We start from the raw sequence: 19,081 nt of genomic DNA on the forward strand, positions 1-19,081 counted from the left end.
CGTACACGTATTGAGTGGCAGAGGTATCCTGCGGAACAGAGGGAGAAGAAAGAAAGAGAAGGTAAAAATATAAAGAAAAACGAGAGCTCCAGCGAGAATGCGAGAGGGAGCGAGACTTCTGCATGATGTCCATTCAACCAATAGACATGACCTTGGTTTTGTGTGTGCATGCGTGTGTCTGTGTTTGTGCCCACGCAATTACCCAGATGTGGTTGTCTTAAAAAATATTTGAAAAGAAGGCATTGGTGAGTTTCATGTTATAAATATTACACTCAAAGTCTGGGGGGGGGGGGGGGGGGGAGAGTAGGCTACTGCTTTTATCATGTATGGTGATGTCAACACTGAACAGCTCTGAATCTTGGCACGTGCTAATCCAGTTGTATCCCATTAAGCTGCTTTGATTCCAACAGATACTTACACATGTGCCGAGTCAGGGAAAACACACCAGGCCCTGTAATTGTGGGCCCAAACCCATGGTGAATGACATAGCAAGTTATAATGAGTGTTTGTGGCCCACATTCTCTGTGTGTGTGTGTGTGTGTGTGTGTGTGTGTGTGTGTGTGTGTGTGTGTGTGTGTGTGTGTTGTTTGTGTGTGTGTGTGTGTGTGTGTGTGTGCGTGCGTGTGTGTGCGCGTGACTGTGCGTGTGTGTGCGCTCGCGCGCGTGTGTGTGTTTGTGTGTGCGCGCGTGTGCGTGCGTGTGCGTGCGTGCGTGCGCTTAACCAGCTTTGTTGTTATACTCTCAAAGTTATGGCACCATGGGTTTTTAAATGGAGTTACCCACCATGAGGGGCCAAACAGGCACGCCAATGATCTGCCGAGAAGGGCTGTCAAATCAGCGAACAGACAGGAATTGACAGCGACAGTGATTTGGTATGTGGTTGGCCATGGAGTAGACTGGGACCAGCAATCCCTGGGGGACGGAGAGGCATACGTCAGGTAGGTTGGACTATAAAAGCCATGTACTTTAGTGGTACATGCACTTAATGTCAAATCACATCTGGTCATGGCAGAAGACATGGGATTCACTGCCGAATGCCACTCTCTTACATTCATTTGACTAAAACAGCAAAATGTGTGCTGAGGTAAGTGAGCATGTTTAATTTCCTGATCTGGAACAATTTTGACAGGTCACAATTTATTTGAGCTTTATTGCATGTGTTAGTATTCATGAATCCTTATCAAGTATTTAATTTGACCTAAATCCTGGTGTAAATATTACAGGACTTTGCCAAATGGATTGATGACACAGCATGCATATTTCATGAGGAACAATGACCTATTTATGAGTTAAAATGATGTGATCTGAAAGATCAATAATTGTGGTGCTACTTTTTGCTCTCAATATGTTATGATGGAACTTGCAAGTCCAAAAGAAGATATAATAATCCATATTTATTTTACGTTTATTTATAGATGTACAATAATAAACTGTTGATGCTAATTAGTGAACATTCCTTTTTGTTGATATTAAGGGAATTGTGTGAAGGAAGCGACGACGGACAACTGAAAACATGTGGAAGTTGAAGAAGAGTTTAGCATACCTGCTCCTTCTCTGTTGCTACTCGCTGACTGAAGCCCGTCTACTGAAGTTTGTTGTGGCTGTGAGTCTTGCCAAGTCTTTCCTTTTCCTCACAAATCGATGATGTTTTTTTGTCATTATGTCAAAAGAAAGAAAGCGTTCACTTTCGAGGTGATGCCATAACAATATTGATTATTGAGTTGATGAGTGTGAACTGTGAAATGCTGTAGTCTCGGATTTCATCTGGATTGCCATGTCAACCCATCTGGGATTATGTTGCTGCACTGCTCTTTTTAAACGAGTATTTACTTGCTCAAGGAGCATTATGTTCACACTTTATACAATAAAGAACTATAGGAGACTAAACAGACAGTTTCTTTTATAAACCTCTTTGCTTATCTGAGTACTACTGCTAGTTCAACAAAATAATTTATATAATATTTGGCATAGGCAGAATATTTTTTTGTTTTGTTTATTGGCCCTATTTTCTTGTTTTAAACAATATTTGTTAAACAAGGCACCAAAGAACAAAGGTTCTAATCTGTGATTCAGTGAAGAGACAAAACTAAACCTGGAGCTGCTCCAGTGACAATGAATAGAATACTGTCTTTGTGGGCTAGTCCTTTTTGAACTCTTACACCCAAATGATCTTAAAGCCATTGTAGTTCAACTTCCAGCACGAATGGACCGGAAAATGGGCCATTATCCCCATCTAATCACCCTGGGTGCCACCCAATGACTGCGTGTGCCACCACAGTGTGAGCTACGTCAGTCCTCTATTTAATGTCCCTGGACCAACTCTGGAAATGCCACAAAGCATGAAGGCCTCACATCTTGGAGACGTCATCAAAACATGTTTTTGAATTGAGCGTGAAGACTGTAATAGCTCTGTTACATCACTGCATGACATAAGTTGTTGTTGTTGTGCATTGTGTAAGGTATTCCGTCATGGGGATCGATCTCCCATTGAGTCGTATCCGAGGGATCCTCATGGAGAAGAGGTGTGGGCTCAAGGATTTGGACAGCTGACTGAGGTACTGCCCAGGATGGAACCTGGAGTTGAGCTACAGTATATTTTTGTGTGTCTGCCTATTTCAAGATATCATCAGCAATAGTGCACAGCACTGTAGAATCCTATATTCCAAATAAAACAAATTAATAGATCTTTATTTAACCTTTATAGTGCCTACTGTATTTGGTCTACAGTGGTGTTCAAACATTTTGTGACCAATTTGCAAGAAAAAATTTCAAGAAACATTCATTGCGGAAATTGATCATCAAAATAGAGATGCCGGGTTGAAAGTAGTTAAAATATATATTTTCAGTGTATGGAATGTGTCTCTGTATTAGGACAAGTGCACACAAAGTAGTAGTAGATTAAAAACAAATTCATAACATTTTGTATGAAATGGTTGCTGTAATAATAATGTTTGGTTGTCACACAATCCCAAGGCAAACCTGGATGTGTGTTCTGTTGTAAGTAAATCTAGCATAGGGGTCTTTATATTAAAAGTCCACCAATAAAAGGCACTTTGTGCCTGAATGTCGAGGTGTAGTAGTATAGCTTAGGTGGAATTTGTCATTTTGATGGATGTTACAGCATAAAAACAGGACGACTCACACATTGCTGATCAGCATGTGAGAAGGCCTAAGGCACAGGGATATTTTCTCAACTAAGTTGTTGTTTTTCTTGTGCGAGTTAAAATCAAACACCTTCCCTGCGGCTGTAAGAGCTCCTGTTCCTGCGTCACTATCAATCTTCCTATAGTCCTAGTTTCTATCCATACTATATTTTCTTCATATTACTAAATAATAATAATAAAAAACAAAATGTTGGAACCAAAAAATAAAGGGACCCATGAAAATGCATCCGCGACCCACAAATGGGTCCCGACTCTGCAGTGTAAATGTTTAACGTGTTGGGACCAGCAGAGTAAACGGGTCCATGTCCTGGTCTCTTCCTATGTTCTGGGTAAATGTTTAACGTGTTGGGACCAGCAGAGTAAACAGGTCCATGTCCTGGTCTCTTCCTATGTTCTGGGTAAATGTTTAACGTGTTGGGACCAGCAGAGTAAACAGGTCCATGTCCTGGTCTCTTCCTATGTTCTGGGTAAATGTTTAACGTGTTGGGACCAGCAGAGTAAACGGGTCCATGTCCTGGTCTCTTCCTATGTTCTGGGTAAATGTTTAACGTGTTGGGACCAGCAGAGTAAACAGGTCCATGTCCTGGTCTCTTCCTATGTTCTGGGTAAATGTTTAACGTGTTGGGACCAGCAGAGTAAACGGGTCCATGTCCTGGTCTCTTCCTATGTTCTGGGTAAATGTTTAACGTGTTGGGACCAGCAGAGTAAACAGGTCCATGTCCTGGTCTCTTCCTATGTTCTGGGTATGTTTAACGTGTTGGGACCAGCAGAGTAAACGGGTCCATGTCCTGGTCTCTTCCTATGTTCTCTCAGCTGGGCATGAGGCAGCAGCATGACCTGGGCAGGTTCCTGAGGAGACGCTATGGACACATTCTCAGTCAGGAATACAATAACAAAGAGGTATGTGTACAGTATGTGCGTGTGCGTGTGCGTGTGCGCGTGTGAGTGATGGAGGAAGAAGTATATCCTACAATTTTTCAAGTCAAATTCCGGAATTCAAAAGTGCAATTAAAGTACAAATTGTAGAATACTGTATACTCATATGCATTGCAGAAAGTCACATTTCACAAGTTTTTAAATATGAAACTCTTTTGAAAATAGCAGATCTACATGCTCACAGATCTACATGCTCACAGATCTACATGCTCACAGATCTACATGCTCACAGATCTACATGCTCACAGATCTACATGCTCACAGATCTACATGCTCACAGCGTTGCATATCCACACATTTCAAATAATTGTAGTGGCGTAAAAGTACAATATTTTCCTCTGAGATGTACTTAAAATTGGAAAAACTCCAGTAAAGTAAAAATATCTAAAAGTTGTACTTAAGTACAGTACTTGAGTAAATGTAATTTGTTACATTACACCACTGTGTGTGTGTGTGTGTGTGTGTGTGCGTGCTCGCGCATGTGTGTGCTTATGTACAGTACATACACATGTATTCCGTATGTCTGAATGTATTTTTACAGTGTGATTGCCAAATTTCTTCGCCCACGCTGCCAGTAGGCAAGGAGTAAATCCCGTAATTTCTTCCCTCACATATTCACAATGCATTAACATTTTGTGAATTCATAAGCTCAGATGCCACTGTCCCACCACTTCGCCAGTCAGTCCTGCCCAAATATGGAGTTACACAGTAACATCATCATAATCATCATCATCATAACCTTTATTTCAACTCAGAGTACAGTTGAGGCCCCTCATGTTCAATGTAACCAAGATACAGAACACAATAATGGTACAATACAGGTATTGGATGCATTCATAGCATGAATCAGAAGACACCCAAAATTGAACAAAGCAGTTACAATCTTGGCCGCAAGTGTTTGAAAGTTGAAACCATTGCCTGAATTGAACCAAAGAAGGAGGTGAACCGATTTTCCAGGACCTCTGGACTGGAGCTCATTCCAAGCAGATGGAGCACTGACAGAGAATGCTCCATCAGGAAGTCACTCGAGCGTGTCTGGTATAGGGACTATAAAGGTTCTTCTGATCTAACAGAATCATCAACATGACATAGATCCACAGGGTCTCTGTCCACTTTATATGTGTGTGTATGCAACATACTGTATGGTATATACGGTATATCAGTTTTTCCCATACCCGAGGCGGGGTTGACAAAAGGGCCTTTCTGTGTGGAGTTTGCATGTTCTCCACGTGTTCCCTAGGGTAGGTACCCTCACAAAAAACATGCAGTAATCCTGGTCTCTAAACTACCTCCCCCTGGCCAGCCTGATGGAGGGGAATGGAACCCACCAGGTTGGCAGAGGAAGTGTAGCGCCCAGGATTACATTAGATAATTGACACTGGGTGAAAAGAATGGGATGCGAAATCGTGGGATAAAAATGATATATATATAAAAAAAAAAGCATGATTGTACTTTTGGCTATTTGATTACTTTCCATCTTCAATGGCTATGACCTTTTACACGCGTGTATGACATGTGTGAATGAGAATGCATGTGTACAATACATACAGTAGGCCTATACTATGCACGTGCAGTGTAGCTGAACTTTCGCGTGAGCCTGCATGTTTGTGTGCATTATGTGATGTGTGTGTGGGTAGAATTCATGACTGTGAGTAGATGTATATTTACTATATCGTTGCTGTCGGGCAGAAACCAAGTTGTAACTCCATATTTCAACAGATAGTGTCACACAAAAGTTGTGAAAATGTGCTGCTGTTGTGAGCTTGTAGATGGTTCGGGAATGGTTTTTGACATACAGTACAAGGCAACTGCGTGTGTGTGTGTGTGTGTGTGTGTGTGTGTGTGTGTGTGTGTGTGTGTGTGTGTGTGTGTGCGCGTGTGTGCGTGCGTGCGTGCGTGCGTGCGTGCGTGTGTGTGCGTGCGTGCGTGCGTGCGTGTTTGTGTATATGCTGTGATCTACACTATCCTACAGTATGTCTTCTCTTCTCTTCTCCCTCGAATGCCTAACGTCACATCTTTGTTCACGTGTGGCCAGTTTGCTGTCTGTAATGGCTGTAAATACATAGGTTAATGAACATGACTCACGTTGATGATATCGCCTCCATGGCCTTGTAATATGATGTAACACGCAGGCTAATCTGGCCCTGGAGGCCCTTGTACAGTGGAGTAGGGCTGCATGCATGTTGGCTCAGTGCGCCCCAGGGCAACATGCTCAGCCCACTGTGATTATGAAGATCAGATTTTCCTTCTTCTATTCCTGTCTGCCCGCTTTCTCCACTCAAGTGCTTTTCCTTTTCTTCACCCTTTGTTCTCCTCTAGTCTCTTCAAATGTGTTTGTGTTCCTAATCTCTCTCTCTCTCTCTCTCTCTCTCTCTCTCTCTCTCTCTCTCTCGCCGTCACTTAAATAACATGCAATTACCACGGAAATAACAACGTTCCTAAATGGCTGTCACTGGCAATTTGTCGTCAGAGGCCGCAGTCAACTTGTGCCTGTGCATCTACCTACCTGCGCTGTCATGTTGGCTTCAATTTAGAAAAGGAAAGAAAGAGAACATTCTTCAGCATCACATCACAGATCCAACCTTATCACTGTGATTTATTTTACGGCACACAAAAACCTGACACGGGGTGACAGAGAGATATACAGTAGACGAGCAAAGGCTGATGTCAGAAAAGATCACAGCGAGACGGATCTCTCTCTCATCCTTCCTCTCATCCATTCGATTCTCTGCAGACTCTTCATGTTGTGCGAGCACCTCAGTTGACTCAAAGATAAATACCACTTACTTGTGATACATTACTGCATTAGCACTGGCTCCATTTATTTTGAGCATTGCATCCTCAGACATCCTCAGTCTAAAGTAATTCTCCCCGACCCGGCACAGGTTTACGTGCGGAGCACCGACTACGACCGCACACTGATGAGTGCTCAGGCCTGCTTGGCTGGCATGTTCCCCCCAAGCGGCAGACGGCCCCCGCCCATAAACCCCCAATTACTCTGGCGACCCATTCCGGTCCATACCGTCCCCCGGGCACAGGACAGGGTAGGTGCCTCTGATCCATGCAAGAAAACTGCATCTCCTTTACTTAATATCACATTCAACATCTTGGAAATATCCTGCTGGTCAGGGCGGGGGTAATCTACCTTCTGTCAGAATTCTGTATAATGCATACATACTAGTTACAGTAGATGTTATAGAATGTGTGCTATTAGAAATATTAGTCTTGTATTTATGCTGTATGAAAAGGCCTATACCCACTAAGGGTGCTACCTAAACCTAACCTTTGGCTTAACCCATGTCTAACCAATGACGAGTCTAAACTAAGTAGCCTATGCACCCCCCCACTAATTGACATGTGAATACTTTCCATATGAATGCACATTTTAGCTGTGCAGAATTCACAATACAGAATGTGTTTTACACATTAAAAGTTGTGTGTTTATCTTTATTATTATATTTTGGTGTCAAGCTGTTGAGGTCCCCGGGGAAGGATTGCCCCAAGTTCAGAGAGCTGATGACTCAGACCTTTGACAGTGAACCGTACCAGAGGTTCATCAGGTCTAACCAGGTAAGAAGCACCAGTACTGTACACTGTACTGTACCTCTTGCATTATGGTCAACAGTTTGATATAAATCATTAGCGGTAGCCCTCAAAAATGACCGTATGTAAAAAAGAACCTGCCAGATGCAGAAAATGCATTGGTTCATATATTGAAAAAATAAAAACATCATTGCCTTTTGCGTTGATATCAAAAGTACAATATTGCGGAGAATACTCTAATACTGCAGACATTTTAATTAACATTGAAACACGTGAGTAAGTGAGTTGAAATACATACTTCACAGTTATCTGTGCTTCAGTGTCCCTGTTAGTTCTCCTGGAAGACATGTCCTCTCAACTTTATATTTTCTCAGGCATGGGTGGCTCCAGCGCCTCCAAATCGCTGCTCGCAGTGCAATTTCTCTCACATTCTTTGCAACACTAATTAACAGCAGGATTGAATTAGATCGAGAATTACAATGAAAAGGTTTTAATTAAACTCAGTCCCTCGCTGCCTATTAAGGAGGTGATTGACATCAACCAGCAGCCTCCTACATTGAATTTGATCACCCTCTACTGGTGATTTTGAACCAGGAAGTGAAATGCAGGAAAGCAAAATGGTGGCATGAGCTAGCTTTGTCCTGTGACTGTCCTGTTTTTTGACCACAGGTGACAGAGTTCCACTGGTAAAAGAACGTAAGTTAATGGTCTGTCCTCACAATGTGACTTGTACAAAAGTATTGGTATAAAAATATAGACCTACTACTTACTTACAGTACCAAAGTAAAAAACTAAAATGTTTCAGAATTAGGTTCTTCTTAAAAAATAGCAGCTCTACAAGCTCAGTCACAATGCGACGCACATGAATAGCCGAAGCATTAAAAAGGACCTCAGTTGATGGCCAGAGCATGTTCTTTCCCACTGTCCGGTTTCCTATGTCTCAGATTGGGCCAAGAATGTACAACACTGACCTGACATTTTGTTCTTCCACATAATCCCCTTGGCCTTCGACCAAGATAGATAAATCTGACTATTTCTTCACTGCAGCACTTGCTCAACATTAAAATATTTTGAAATCACATCACAAAGCCAGCTGTTCCCAGGCCAGCTAAGTCACATACAGTAGCAAGTACTACAAAAGAGTAGTAGGCTACCGGCTACGTAGTTACTTACAACACGTACTGCAGAGTCCCCTCCCTCCTTCAAAGGACATTTATGGTTCATAACTATAACTACGCCCACATGCAATGTAGAACAGAAGGAAGGATTGAATATTTATTTCGGTTCTGTTATAAAGCATAAATTGTATGCTTTATTAGTATACAGTACCTGGAGAAAGTGTCTATGCTGGCCAAATGTCAAACAAAGTTTATAATATATTCTATTCATTCATTACTTCAAAATGTATCACTTAAAGTGAGGAGGAGATTAACATCTGTAATATCATTCTTTTCACCATACAGTATTTTGTGGAGGAGCTTTCCAACAACACTGGCTACCCCGTGTCACGACTTGTTGGGAGAAAGATATGGCGTGTTTATGACACCCTGACCTGTCAGGTACAGTATGCTCCTCACTGTGTTTATGACACCCTGACCTGTCGGGTATGCACCTCACCGTATGACACCCTGACCTGTCGGGTATGCACCTCACCGTATGACACCCTGACCTGTCGGGTATGCACCTCACCGTATGACACCCTGACCTGTCGGGTATGCACCTCACCGTATGACACCCTGACCTGTCGGGTATGCACCTCACCGTATGACACCCTGACCTGTCGGGTATGCACCTCACCGTATGACACCCTGACCTGTCGGGTATGCACCTCACCGTATGACACCCTGACCTGTCGGGTATGCACCTCACCGTATGACACCCTGACCTGTCGGGTATGCACCTCACCGTATGACACCCTGACCTGTCGGGTATGCACCTCACCGTATGACACCCTGACCTGTCGGGTATGCACCTCACCGTATGACACCCTGACCTGTCGGGTATGCACCTCACCGTATGACACCCTGACCTGTCGGGTATGCACCTCACCGTATGACACCCTGACCTGTCGGGTATGCACCTCACCGTATGACACCCTGACCTGTCGGGTATGCACCTCACCGTATGACACCCTGACCTGTCGGGTATGCACCTCACCGTATGACACCCTGACCTGTCGGGTATGCACCTCACCGTATGACACCCTGACCTGTCGGGTATGCACCTCACCGTATGACACCCTGACCTGTCGGGTATGCACCTCACCGTATGACACCCTGACCTGTCAGGTATGCTCCTCACCGTGTTTATGACACCCTGACCTGTCGGGTATGCTCCTCACCGTGTTTATGACACCCTGACCTGTCGGGTATGCACCTCACCGTATGACACCCTGACCTGTCGGGTATGCACCTCACCGTATGACACCCTGACCTGTCGGGTATGCACCTCACCGTATGACACCCTGACCTGTCGGGTATGCACCTCACCGTATGACACCCTGACCTGTCGGGTATGCACCTCACCGTATGACACCCTGACCTGTCGGGTATGCACCTCACCGTATGACACCCTGACCTGTCAGGTATGCACCTCACCGTATGACACCCTGACCTGTCGGGTATGCACCTCACCGTATGACACCCTGACCTGTCGGGTATGCACCTCACCGTATGACACCCTGACCTGTCAGGTATGCACCTCACCGTGGCAACCATGCACACAAACTGTGACGACAATTGGGCCCAAGTAGTGACACCTGCATACTGTACAGTGTGTACACCATCTGTACAAAATGGAGAGAGAGAGAGAGAGAGATAGAGAGAGAGAGAGAGGGGGGGGGGGGAGGGAGGGAGGGAGGGGGAGAGAGAGAGAGGGGGGGGGGGGGGGGGGGGGGGGGGGGGGGGGGGAGGGAGGGAGGGAGGGAGGGGAGGGAGGGGGGAGAGAGAGAGAGAGAGAGACACAGAGAGACACAGAGAGACAGCAGAGAGACAGATGAGCAGGGAGAGGATTATTGTAAATATATCACAACACAGTGAAGTGATAATTGAGGCAGATAGGTGCATTCTGGCCCAGGTTGCATACACCCCCATTTACACATAAGCAAAAATGAGCATCTGTTATTTTCAAACACATACCAAAAATAGTCGGCGAAAAAAGAGCAATTTAAATTCAGCTGCTTTTCCAAATTGTGACTCATGTGTTTGTGCAATGTGGTTATCTATTATGAGAGTGATCACTGATGCGGTGTAATGAACGTTGTTCTCTCTCTCTCTCTCTCTTCTAGATGATCCACAATCTGACCCTGCCGCGCTGGGCCAATCAGGACGTGCTCAACACCCTGAGGAGGATTGCATCTTTTGAGGTCATGTATAGCATCCTGAGTCATAGGAGGAAAGAGAAGGCAAGGCTCTCAGGGGGTGAGAAGTCAAGATTCACAGGTTTTATCGTGGCACGTGCTTAGCTTACTGCTCATATATGTGTACTTTACTATTGTTACTGTACGTACTGTGTGTGCAGAGAAATGTCAAACATGGAGGATGGGTGTGGGAGCTTTATTACAGTAATAATGATAGAAAATGAATTTAAACACTTTCACCCTCATCTTCATAATTGTGCCTCACTAAACATTATACATATTTCTGTCTCAGAGGTGGGCTGTACAGTTCAGAAACCTGCCTACCAATAACATAATTGGTCTTGCCATTGATCTGTGCACACGGCTATTAGTTAAATAAACTTAAATAAATATAATGGAAGTACAGTAAATGGGACTTGGATCGGCTGCATGAAACCTTGCCCAAATTCAGGTATGACTGTCACATGCAGGCTGGTCACATGAAATCTGTCATAACACATTGGAGCCACACTGCTTTGATTCTGTTTTTCTAAACTGTTCTTAGTGACGGTCAGCTACAGGTTTTACTCATGCTCATGCTGTGGTGTAGGCCTATAGTCTTCGGCTCCAAAAGCACAATAGAGCTTCTAAAAAGCTAGTGTGAAACTCCTCCACCATGTTCATTGCTCGCTAATGTGTAAGTGCCATGTTGATTCGCGTCAGCAAGCAAAATGTTATTTCGACTGCTGATACAGTGTTTATTTACCAGGGTTACTGCTGAATGCAATCCTGAGGAATTTCTCTAAGGCCATGGAGCAAGGGAGCACTCTCAAATTCATCATGTATTCGGCTGTAAGTTCAGTGCTTGGACGAGTGACAAAAGTACACACAGAAGAACACACGAACCTTTGTCATATACATGTATTATACAAAGCCCTTCTGCGTATTTCCTCACTCGTACATTATCCATCCACATACTGTAAGTACACATGTAAGCGCACGCTTGCCGTTGATGCAGTGCTATTGTATTTGATAGAACGTGTGCTTTCTCCTTCCAGCATGACTCAACACTCATCACCCTGCAGGCTGCACTCGATGTGTACAACGGCCTTCTTCCGCCTTACGCTGCCTGTCAGCTCTTCGAGTTCTACCAGGAATATGATGGGTACAGCGCTAATTCTATTGTCCCTGCATGCACATTTCTGTTTGCATATTTAGCCCATTTAGACCTGAGGACGATTCTACAAATGTCTTCTAAATCCTGACAGTTTTCCTGACAGTTCTCAAACATTTTCATGTCAAAGACCCCCAAAAATATATGTAATTGGCCGCCGACCCCCAAATGAAAATATGTTGTTCCAGGGACCCCACAGAAGCAAGGCTTTGAGTTAAAAACGTTCGCTCTGAAAGAATATATTCAAAGATTTGTGCCACATTTTGGCGATTTTTAGATTTTTCGTAGCGCGGCACTGTGCTATGATCTGGTAGATCTGCTATTTTTCAATAGCTAAAGTATAACATACTGCTTAAAACAAAAGGGGTTCCCGCCCAGAATTGGTTAGAGTGGGTGATCCTCTCCCCCTGTGTTGTCGTCGTTGCTGAGACAGATTAGTAGGGATGCAGCGAGGTAGGCGGCATTAAAAAGACAGAGGACGGAATGCTGTAGCAACCGGTGGTGGAAAGTAACAAATTACATTTACTATAGTACTATATTTAGATATTGAGGTCATTTCACTTTACTTGAGTGTTTCCTATTTTATATGTGGGCTGTTTGAAGATAGATGATCTACAAGCATACGACAGTCACACCGCGACACACTGTGAGCTTGTAGATCTGCTATTTTCAAAGCATTTTTGCTCAATGAAAATCTGGTACTTTAAATATATTTTGATGCCAATACTTTTATACTTTTACTCAAGTTTGATTACAGGGCTTTTACTTGTAACAGCTGAGTCTATAATGTGTCATTGATGCTTTTGTAGATACTCTTGAAGAATGAAGAAGTTAAGAATGACGGACAAGTTGTATTTGAGTTTGTTGCCGTTTATTTCACACAGAAGCGACCCATGGCCATGGGCATAATTAGCTAAAGCTTAAGTCTCATGAACAGCGTCATGTATTTTATCCACAGTAGTTTCCCCACCTTTCTTCTAGAACATAGTTTGTCTGACCAATCGAGGATAAGCCTATCCTTAGCAATGTGTCAACTCATTATTAACACACTTCATCGGTTCTTTCCCACTGTCCGGTTTCTTATGTCTCAGATTGGGCCTAGAATGTACAACTCTGACTTGACACTTAGTTCTCCCACATGATTCCCTTTCGGCCTTCGACCCAGATAGATAAATCTGACTATTTCTTCACTGCAGCACTTTATATTGCTTAACCTTAAAGATGTTGAAATCACATCAAAGCCAGCTGTTCCCAGGCCTGCTAAGTCACACACGATAGCAGTATTGCATGGAATATCAGTTTTAACAATGTCCGGTTTACTATGCCTCGGATTGGGCCAAGAATGGACCACTCGGGCGTAGCATTTAGTTTTCCCACATGATCCCCTTCGACCAAGATAGATAACCATTACACTGTCCCTCTGGCTGGTCAGTCCCAACCCTGCAGTGTGGAGTGTTCATCTCACATGTCACCATATCAACACTTTTATACGACACACCAAACACAATCCCACACTTCCTCTTTTCAATCAATTACATCGGGAAACCTGGCGCCAAGCCAGGGCTGCAAATGAGCAATTAACTGAGCTATACAAAGCTGTTTATATAACACTGTGCAGGAATGTGTGTCAGCTCATTGTTCCCCATAATTCCCCAGATCCTATTCTCTGGAGCTGTATTACCGCAACGACACCTGGCGCGAACCTTTCGCTACCCCTGTGCCAGGCTGCAACGGGCTGAGCCCCTGCCCTCTGAACCTGGTCAAGGACCTGGTGAAGGGCGTGGTGTCGGACGACTGGGAATGGGAGTGTGGCCTCAAAGGAAGAATGTCAAGTGCAGGTAGGCAGGTTGCTGGTCTGACTATGTGCCATGCTGTGTTGACATGCTTGCTTTGTATTGTACAGTGGTGGAAAGTATCTTTGTCTGTACTTAAAGGATACTTCACCCTCCTCACTATAATGCTCATGATGATATGGTACCATTTCTGTGTGTGTCTGTGTCTCAGAGGAGGGCTTTGGAGAGTTCAGAAACCCTGCTTACCAGTGACATCATCGTTTTAAAATATATATACTGTATATTTAAAAAACATTATATAATATAATGGCTTCCATTATAGCATGCTAACTTTACAGGAATTGAAAGCCTGTCGTTTGTTAGCTTGGATTCCCCATCGATGATGTGACTGGTACGTAGGCAGGTTTCTGAACTGTCTGCAGCCCTCCTCAGACCGAGTAGACAAAATGGTACCATATTATCATGAGCATTAGTGAGTTCAATATGACGATAGGTTGAAAATGGCTGAAGTTGTACAATTGTGAGGTAGCCTACTTTTATTTCACCGATACTTTCATTTACTCCACTACAATTATTTGAAACATTTAGTTACCGTACTAGGAAAAACATTCTTTAACCAGTTATTTGAAAATTGCAGATCGAAAATTCTAGATCTATTTAATGTGTTGTGAGCTTTTAGATCTGCTTAGAAAATACAATTTGAAAGAATTTGTGAAACAAAATATTCTGTATGTATTTCTGCACAAGTAGCCTACTTTTACTTTGATATTGTTATGCCAACACATTGTACTTTTACTCAAGTCAAATGGTGAATACAGGCCTTTTACTTTTTGTATTGTATTTACTTTTACTTCAGTACTTGGGTAAAGTACTTCTTTCACCACTGGTATTGTATTTGACCTTGCTTTAGCATGGTTACAATTCTTCTGACTTCTCTGTGGTGTACTATATACTTGTACAGTGATCTTTGCAAAATGTGACACTCACTACTCAACGAATGATGACTGCTGAATACCCTGTAATTAAACCACTCTCTTCCCACAGGTATCATAGTGACTCTTGCAGTAGCTGTTGCTTTCCTGGGGGTGGCGCTGTTGATTGCAGCAGCAGTGGTATGCATCAGGAGACGAGCACACTACTCCAGGGAGGTGTAGTGCAGAAGACAGTCAACACACACCAATCATCTGGAATATGGTGCTTCACAGTGATAGTGTGCTTACAGTCAGTGTGATGCAGTGGTTCTCAAACTTTGTCATGTCAATTAAGGACCCCCAAATCGGCGGCCCGCGGACCCCCATCAAAAACTATTTGGTGCCAGCAGGGACCCCCGTTCAAGATTTGAAAGGTTCCCAAAATATTCTTTAAAAATTTGCATGATTTCTTTTTAAAAAACAGCCGAATCTACAAGATATTTTCGAATAGCCGATGTATAGTTTTAAAGTGATTAAACTGAATTTAATGCAATATTATTTAATCTATCTAGGGATCCACTGATACCCCCTAAAGGCCTAAACCAGGGGTTCTCAACATGGGGGTCGCAACCCCTCTGTGGTTGCCAAATTATTTTGGGGGGTCCACAGATCTTTTTTTCATTTTGTTTTTGCAACTGAATGGCTGGAAAATGGTGAATTTTGTCTATTTTTAAGTTTATTGTAGCGGTCAATTTGTATTGGGGTGAGGACCTATAGGGGTCCCCGGACCCCTCTTTGAGAACCACTGGTATAATGTGTATGTGTTTTTATTATTATATATATTTTGTTGTTGTATTGTACTTTGTAGCTCTTCTTAGCAACTGGGTGCTGTTTTTTTTTACTGGCTCTTCGAATTTAATACATTTGATTTATGTAAGGCTATTTAAGATGTAATACCTACATTTAAATGGTTACATGTATATTGTTTAGAAATAGTACTATAACTAGGAAGCAGATTTGAAAATAAATAATAAACATTTGCATCAATCAACACTTCAAGGTATTTTTATTTGACTATAACACGTGTCAAGTTTCATTCGGTATACATAATATATGTATGTATAGTCTATAGTATCTAGTCTATAGTATCTAGTAACATATGTATCTATAGTTTGACATTCAATGCTGTTGGGCTTCTCACTGCTCCTTCTCCTCGTCACCCGGCTCTTTGGGAACTAGACAGAGGAGAGAGTTTGTGTTATGAAGGGTAACATAGCAAAGTCACACAAACAATGTACCTTATTATTAGGTAGTTAGGTAAAGGTCTCTGGTGGCTCCAAACATGTTTAAACTTTGACTGTTTGGTTATTGCTGTGGAATTAAATTATAGGTCGTTCTCAAGCTGTGGAATGACCCTCTGTTGGTCAGCAGGGCAGAGTCACTCCTGAGTCCCCACCTTCCACTGCAGTCCATCTTCAGATTCCAACTCATCGCCTACTGTAGTTGTCAAGGTATGTGTCTCAACCATAGAATGACCATGTTTATTAAGGTAATACAGTCTAGGTGAAGTTGCAGGCCCAAATACATGGACCTCTATGGAGCTATGGGGTTTTTTGGGCCCAATGACAGCGCCACAACAGGACATTATATGAACTTTCAGGAAGTCTGGATTTCCTACTGGCTTGGCTTCAATGCCCCCCTGGTCTCCACAGACACTTCAGCCACTCCCACTTCCCATTGCAGCTCTGCTAGTTACACACCTGGTTCCACTCTCTTGAGCCCAGCCCTTTACAAACCTGTGGACGCTACGATCAGAAGAGTTTGCATTCTTGGACTTCCTGATTTGTGCTTCATGCTTCTGAAAGGTTTTGCATTCTTGGATTTCCTGCTTCGTGCATCTGTAAGGTTTTTTCTTTTTGGACTTGTTTATTGCTTTGCAACTGCTACTTATTTTGTGAGCTTGACTTTCTGTTTAAGAAACCAGTTAAATTGACCTTTCTGCTTGTGGCTCATGCATTTGAGTTCAGTCCTTGACTAGTGACTAGTAGCCTACATTTTTACATCTGCATTTTATGCTCATTGACAATTTCGATTTATGTCATTTGGACGAAGAAATTGCCTAATTCTTATCCTGTTTACTTTGTAGTACACTCTACTTTTTAATTAGCCCCTTTCTCAAATATGAATATGATGTGAGTGGCATCCTGCCCCTGCCCCCCACTGTTTTCTGTAAATCTATTGCAATTACTGTTTAATATGATATGTAATGCATTGTCTATCATGATGATGACTTGAGGTCACAGGTCTCCGCCAGGTCAGGTAGGTTATTGTGGTGGTGCTATAGTAGGCCAATGTGCCATTTCCTCCTCTGCCTTTCACAACAATCGGTTCATGAGGCATTTTGTTAAAAGAAAATGTTTTGCAAAAAATGTCCCGGCTGTTGGTGCTATAACAGGCCAATGTGGGAATGTGTGTGCAAAGTTTTAATGAAATCGTATACTGCGTTCATGGTTCGTTCAAAACGAGACACTTGTGCAAACTTTAGATGGCAATCTTGAATATGAAACATCGTACACCTGGTGGCTCTATAACGGCCCAAACTGCACACACACTCCCTGGATGCGTGCACAGCTTCCATCGGGCTAACGGTGCCGTAGATTATCTGTTCACAGGCGGACGGACGGATAGGGGCAAAATGGTTTTGCCTGGCGGAGAATAAAATACAATTACATTCATTTAAACACTACCAACTACTGCTCCCCACCTCGAATCTCAATCTTGCACTCTACTTCATCGGTACCCAGGTCGTTGACAGCCCTGCAGACGTAACAGCCCCCGTCCCACTGGCTGGGCTTACGGATGTTGAGGGTCAATACCCCCTGGTTGTTGAACATCATGTACTTGGGGTTGTCAGCAAGGATCATTTTGTTCCTCAGCCAGACGATTTTCGGCTGGAAGAGGAAATGTGTGGGGGGGGGGGGGGGGGGGGGTTACAAGTTAATTCTGTTTGTTACCTCCACTGATATAGTTGAGCAGGGGTTATCAGTCAGTTTTCATTCTATAGTTGGTTTTTAAAAAGGTAAATGACACTCATGTGTGGACAGTGGACACATTCAAGTTTGTGTTCTACGCTAGACAGTCTTATTTTACTTACTTAGCCAGGCATGCGCACATACCTTGGGAAAGCCTCGGACTGAGCAGCTAATAGTCGTGGTGTAGCCGGCAACCAAAGATCTGTCCACCAGAGGCTGGGTAAACTTTGGCTGGCAGGCCGGGTCCTTCTCCTTAAAGTTAGGGGGCTTGTACTCCAGGGCTAGCAGCAGGAGGGAGGGCAAGGTTTGTCAAACACCGTAAATCAGGCGCTGGTTTGGACGGCATGTCACACTTGATATCTTGATTTTGCAACACATGAGTTGGGGAGCATGTTTCCCTGAGTGTAGTGTAGTTAAACCACCATGAGTACGAAGAAATCAATATCACAGCTATAATAATAATCACCTTCGTGGATATGTATAGCCTACATTTTACACACACACACACACACACACACACACACACACACACACACACACACACACACACACCTGTCTTGGTAATTAGGGCTGTGTTCTGGCTGAGGCCAGGATCATCACTCGAGCCACAGAGGTTTTCGCTGTAGACACGGAACACATACTCGTTGCCCATGATCAGGTCTGAGGCTGTGCAGTTTGTCCGTCTGTTGTGCTCATAAACCGTGAACCACTCCTAGAGATGTAAACAATGGGAGAGTGAGAAGGAGACAGAGTAAGACTGAGAGAGACCAAAGATAATTGCATGCTGGGAAAACAAATGCATTCCAAAATATTCTTTGTTAAATACAGTACACTTATGTCTGGCACTGTTAGAATACTAGACACAGGCAGGCAGGCACTCTGAGCTAGTTCTTTCCATCCTTCCACCCTCACCATGGTCTTCTTGTCTGCCTTCTGGATAGTGTATCCGGTGATCTCACTGTTGCCATCATCTGTGGGAGGTTCCCACTCCAGTGCTGCGTTGAAGCCCCAGACTTCCACCACATTCACCTTGATAGGAGGCCCAGGTTTCTCTTATTGGATTTAAAAAAGAAGAAAACAAATATGATGGTTTCATCCACTGTTACTCTCAACTGTGTGGATAAATTTCATACTAAATACTCTTGTTTACAAAGAGGTATAGGTGGTCGGTTTCGTCCTTGCACAAGGCAA

At 43.4% G+C, this 19,081-nt stretch overlaps 2 protein-coding genes across 9 annotated transcripts in view; one reads left to right on the forward strand and one right to left on the reverse strand.

Annotated features, from left to right (window-relative positions):
• Nucleotides 1-829: 829 nt before the first annotated feature.
• LOC308333004 (testicular acid phosphatase homolog) lies at nt 830-15,563 on the forward strand. Its single transcript, XM_080789165.1, has 12 exons — nt 830-938; nt 1,475-1,603; nt 2,460-2,555; nt 3,978-4,064; nt 6,986-7,144; nt 7,572-7,670; nt 9,107-9,202; nt 10,930-11,062; nt 11,750-11,832; nt 12,039-12,145; nt 13,811-13,992; nt 14,992-15,563. Exons 2-12 carry the CDS (start codon nt 1,514-1,516, stop codon nt 15,099-15,101), a joined length of 1,242 nt encoding a protein of 413 aa, XP_080645291.1. The 5' UTR covers nt 830-938; nt 1,475-1,513; the 3' UTR covers nt 15,102-15,563.
• A 344-nt stretch (nt 15,564-15,907) lies between these two features.
• Nucleotides 15,908-19,081, reverse strand: part of LOC308333003 (myosin-binding protein C, fast-type-like) — a 42,591-nt gene continuing 39,417 nt past the window's right edge. For all 8 annotated transcript variants that reach the window (XM_080789163.1, XM_080789162.1, XM_080789159.1 and 5 more), the window contains 5 exons: nt 18,803-18,942; nt 18,443-18,602; nt 18,035-18,171; nt 17,623-17,809; nt 15,908-16,093 (listed from right to left, as the gene is read on the reverse strand). In XM_080789163.1, the coding sequence (XP_080645289.1) occupies nt 16,056-16,093; nt 17,623-17,809; nt 18,035-18,171; nt 18,443-18,602; nt 18,803-18,942 (662 nt within the window). In that variant the 3' untranslated portion in view covers nt 15,908-16,055. The remainder of the gene's footprint in view (nt 16,094-17,622; nt 17,810-18,034; nt 18,172-18,442; nt 18,603-18,802; nt 18,943-19,081) is intronic.

Source organism: Protomyctophum bolini (genome assembly GCF_963924005.1).
Source record: "Protomyctophum bolini genome assembly, chromosome: 18".
NCBI lineage: Eukaryota > Metazoa > Chordata > Actinopteri > Myctophiformes > Myctophidae > Protomyctophum > Protomyctophum bolini.

What these genes read in the sequence shown, in the direction of transcription:
- LOC308333004 (XM_080789165.1), top strand. Translation starts at nt 1,514, where the DNA reads ATGTGGAAGTTGAAGAAGAGTTTAGCATACCTGCTCCTTCTCTGTTGC. An exon ending in GATTTGGACAGCTGACTGAG is followed by an intron (nt 2,556 to 3,977) that starts GTACTGCCCAGG and finishes ATGTTCTCTCAG; the next exon opens with CTGGGCATGAGGCAGCAGCA. An exon ending in AATTCATCATGTATTCGGCT is followed by an intron (nt 11,833 to 12,038) that starts GTAAGTTCAGTG and finishes TTCTCCTTCCAG; the next exon opens with CATGACTCAACACTCATCAC.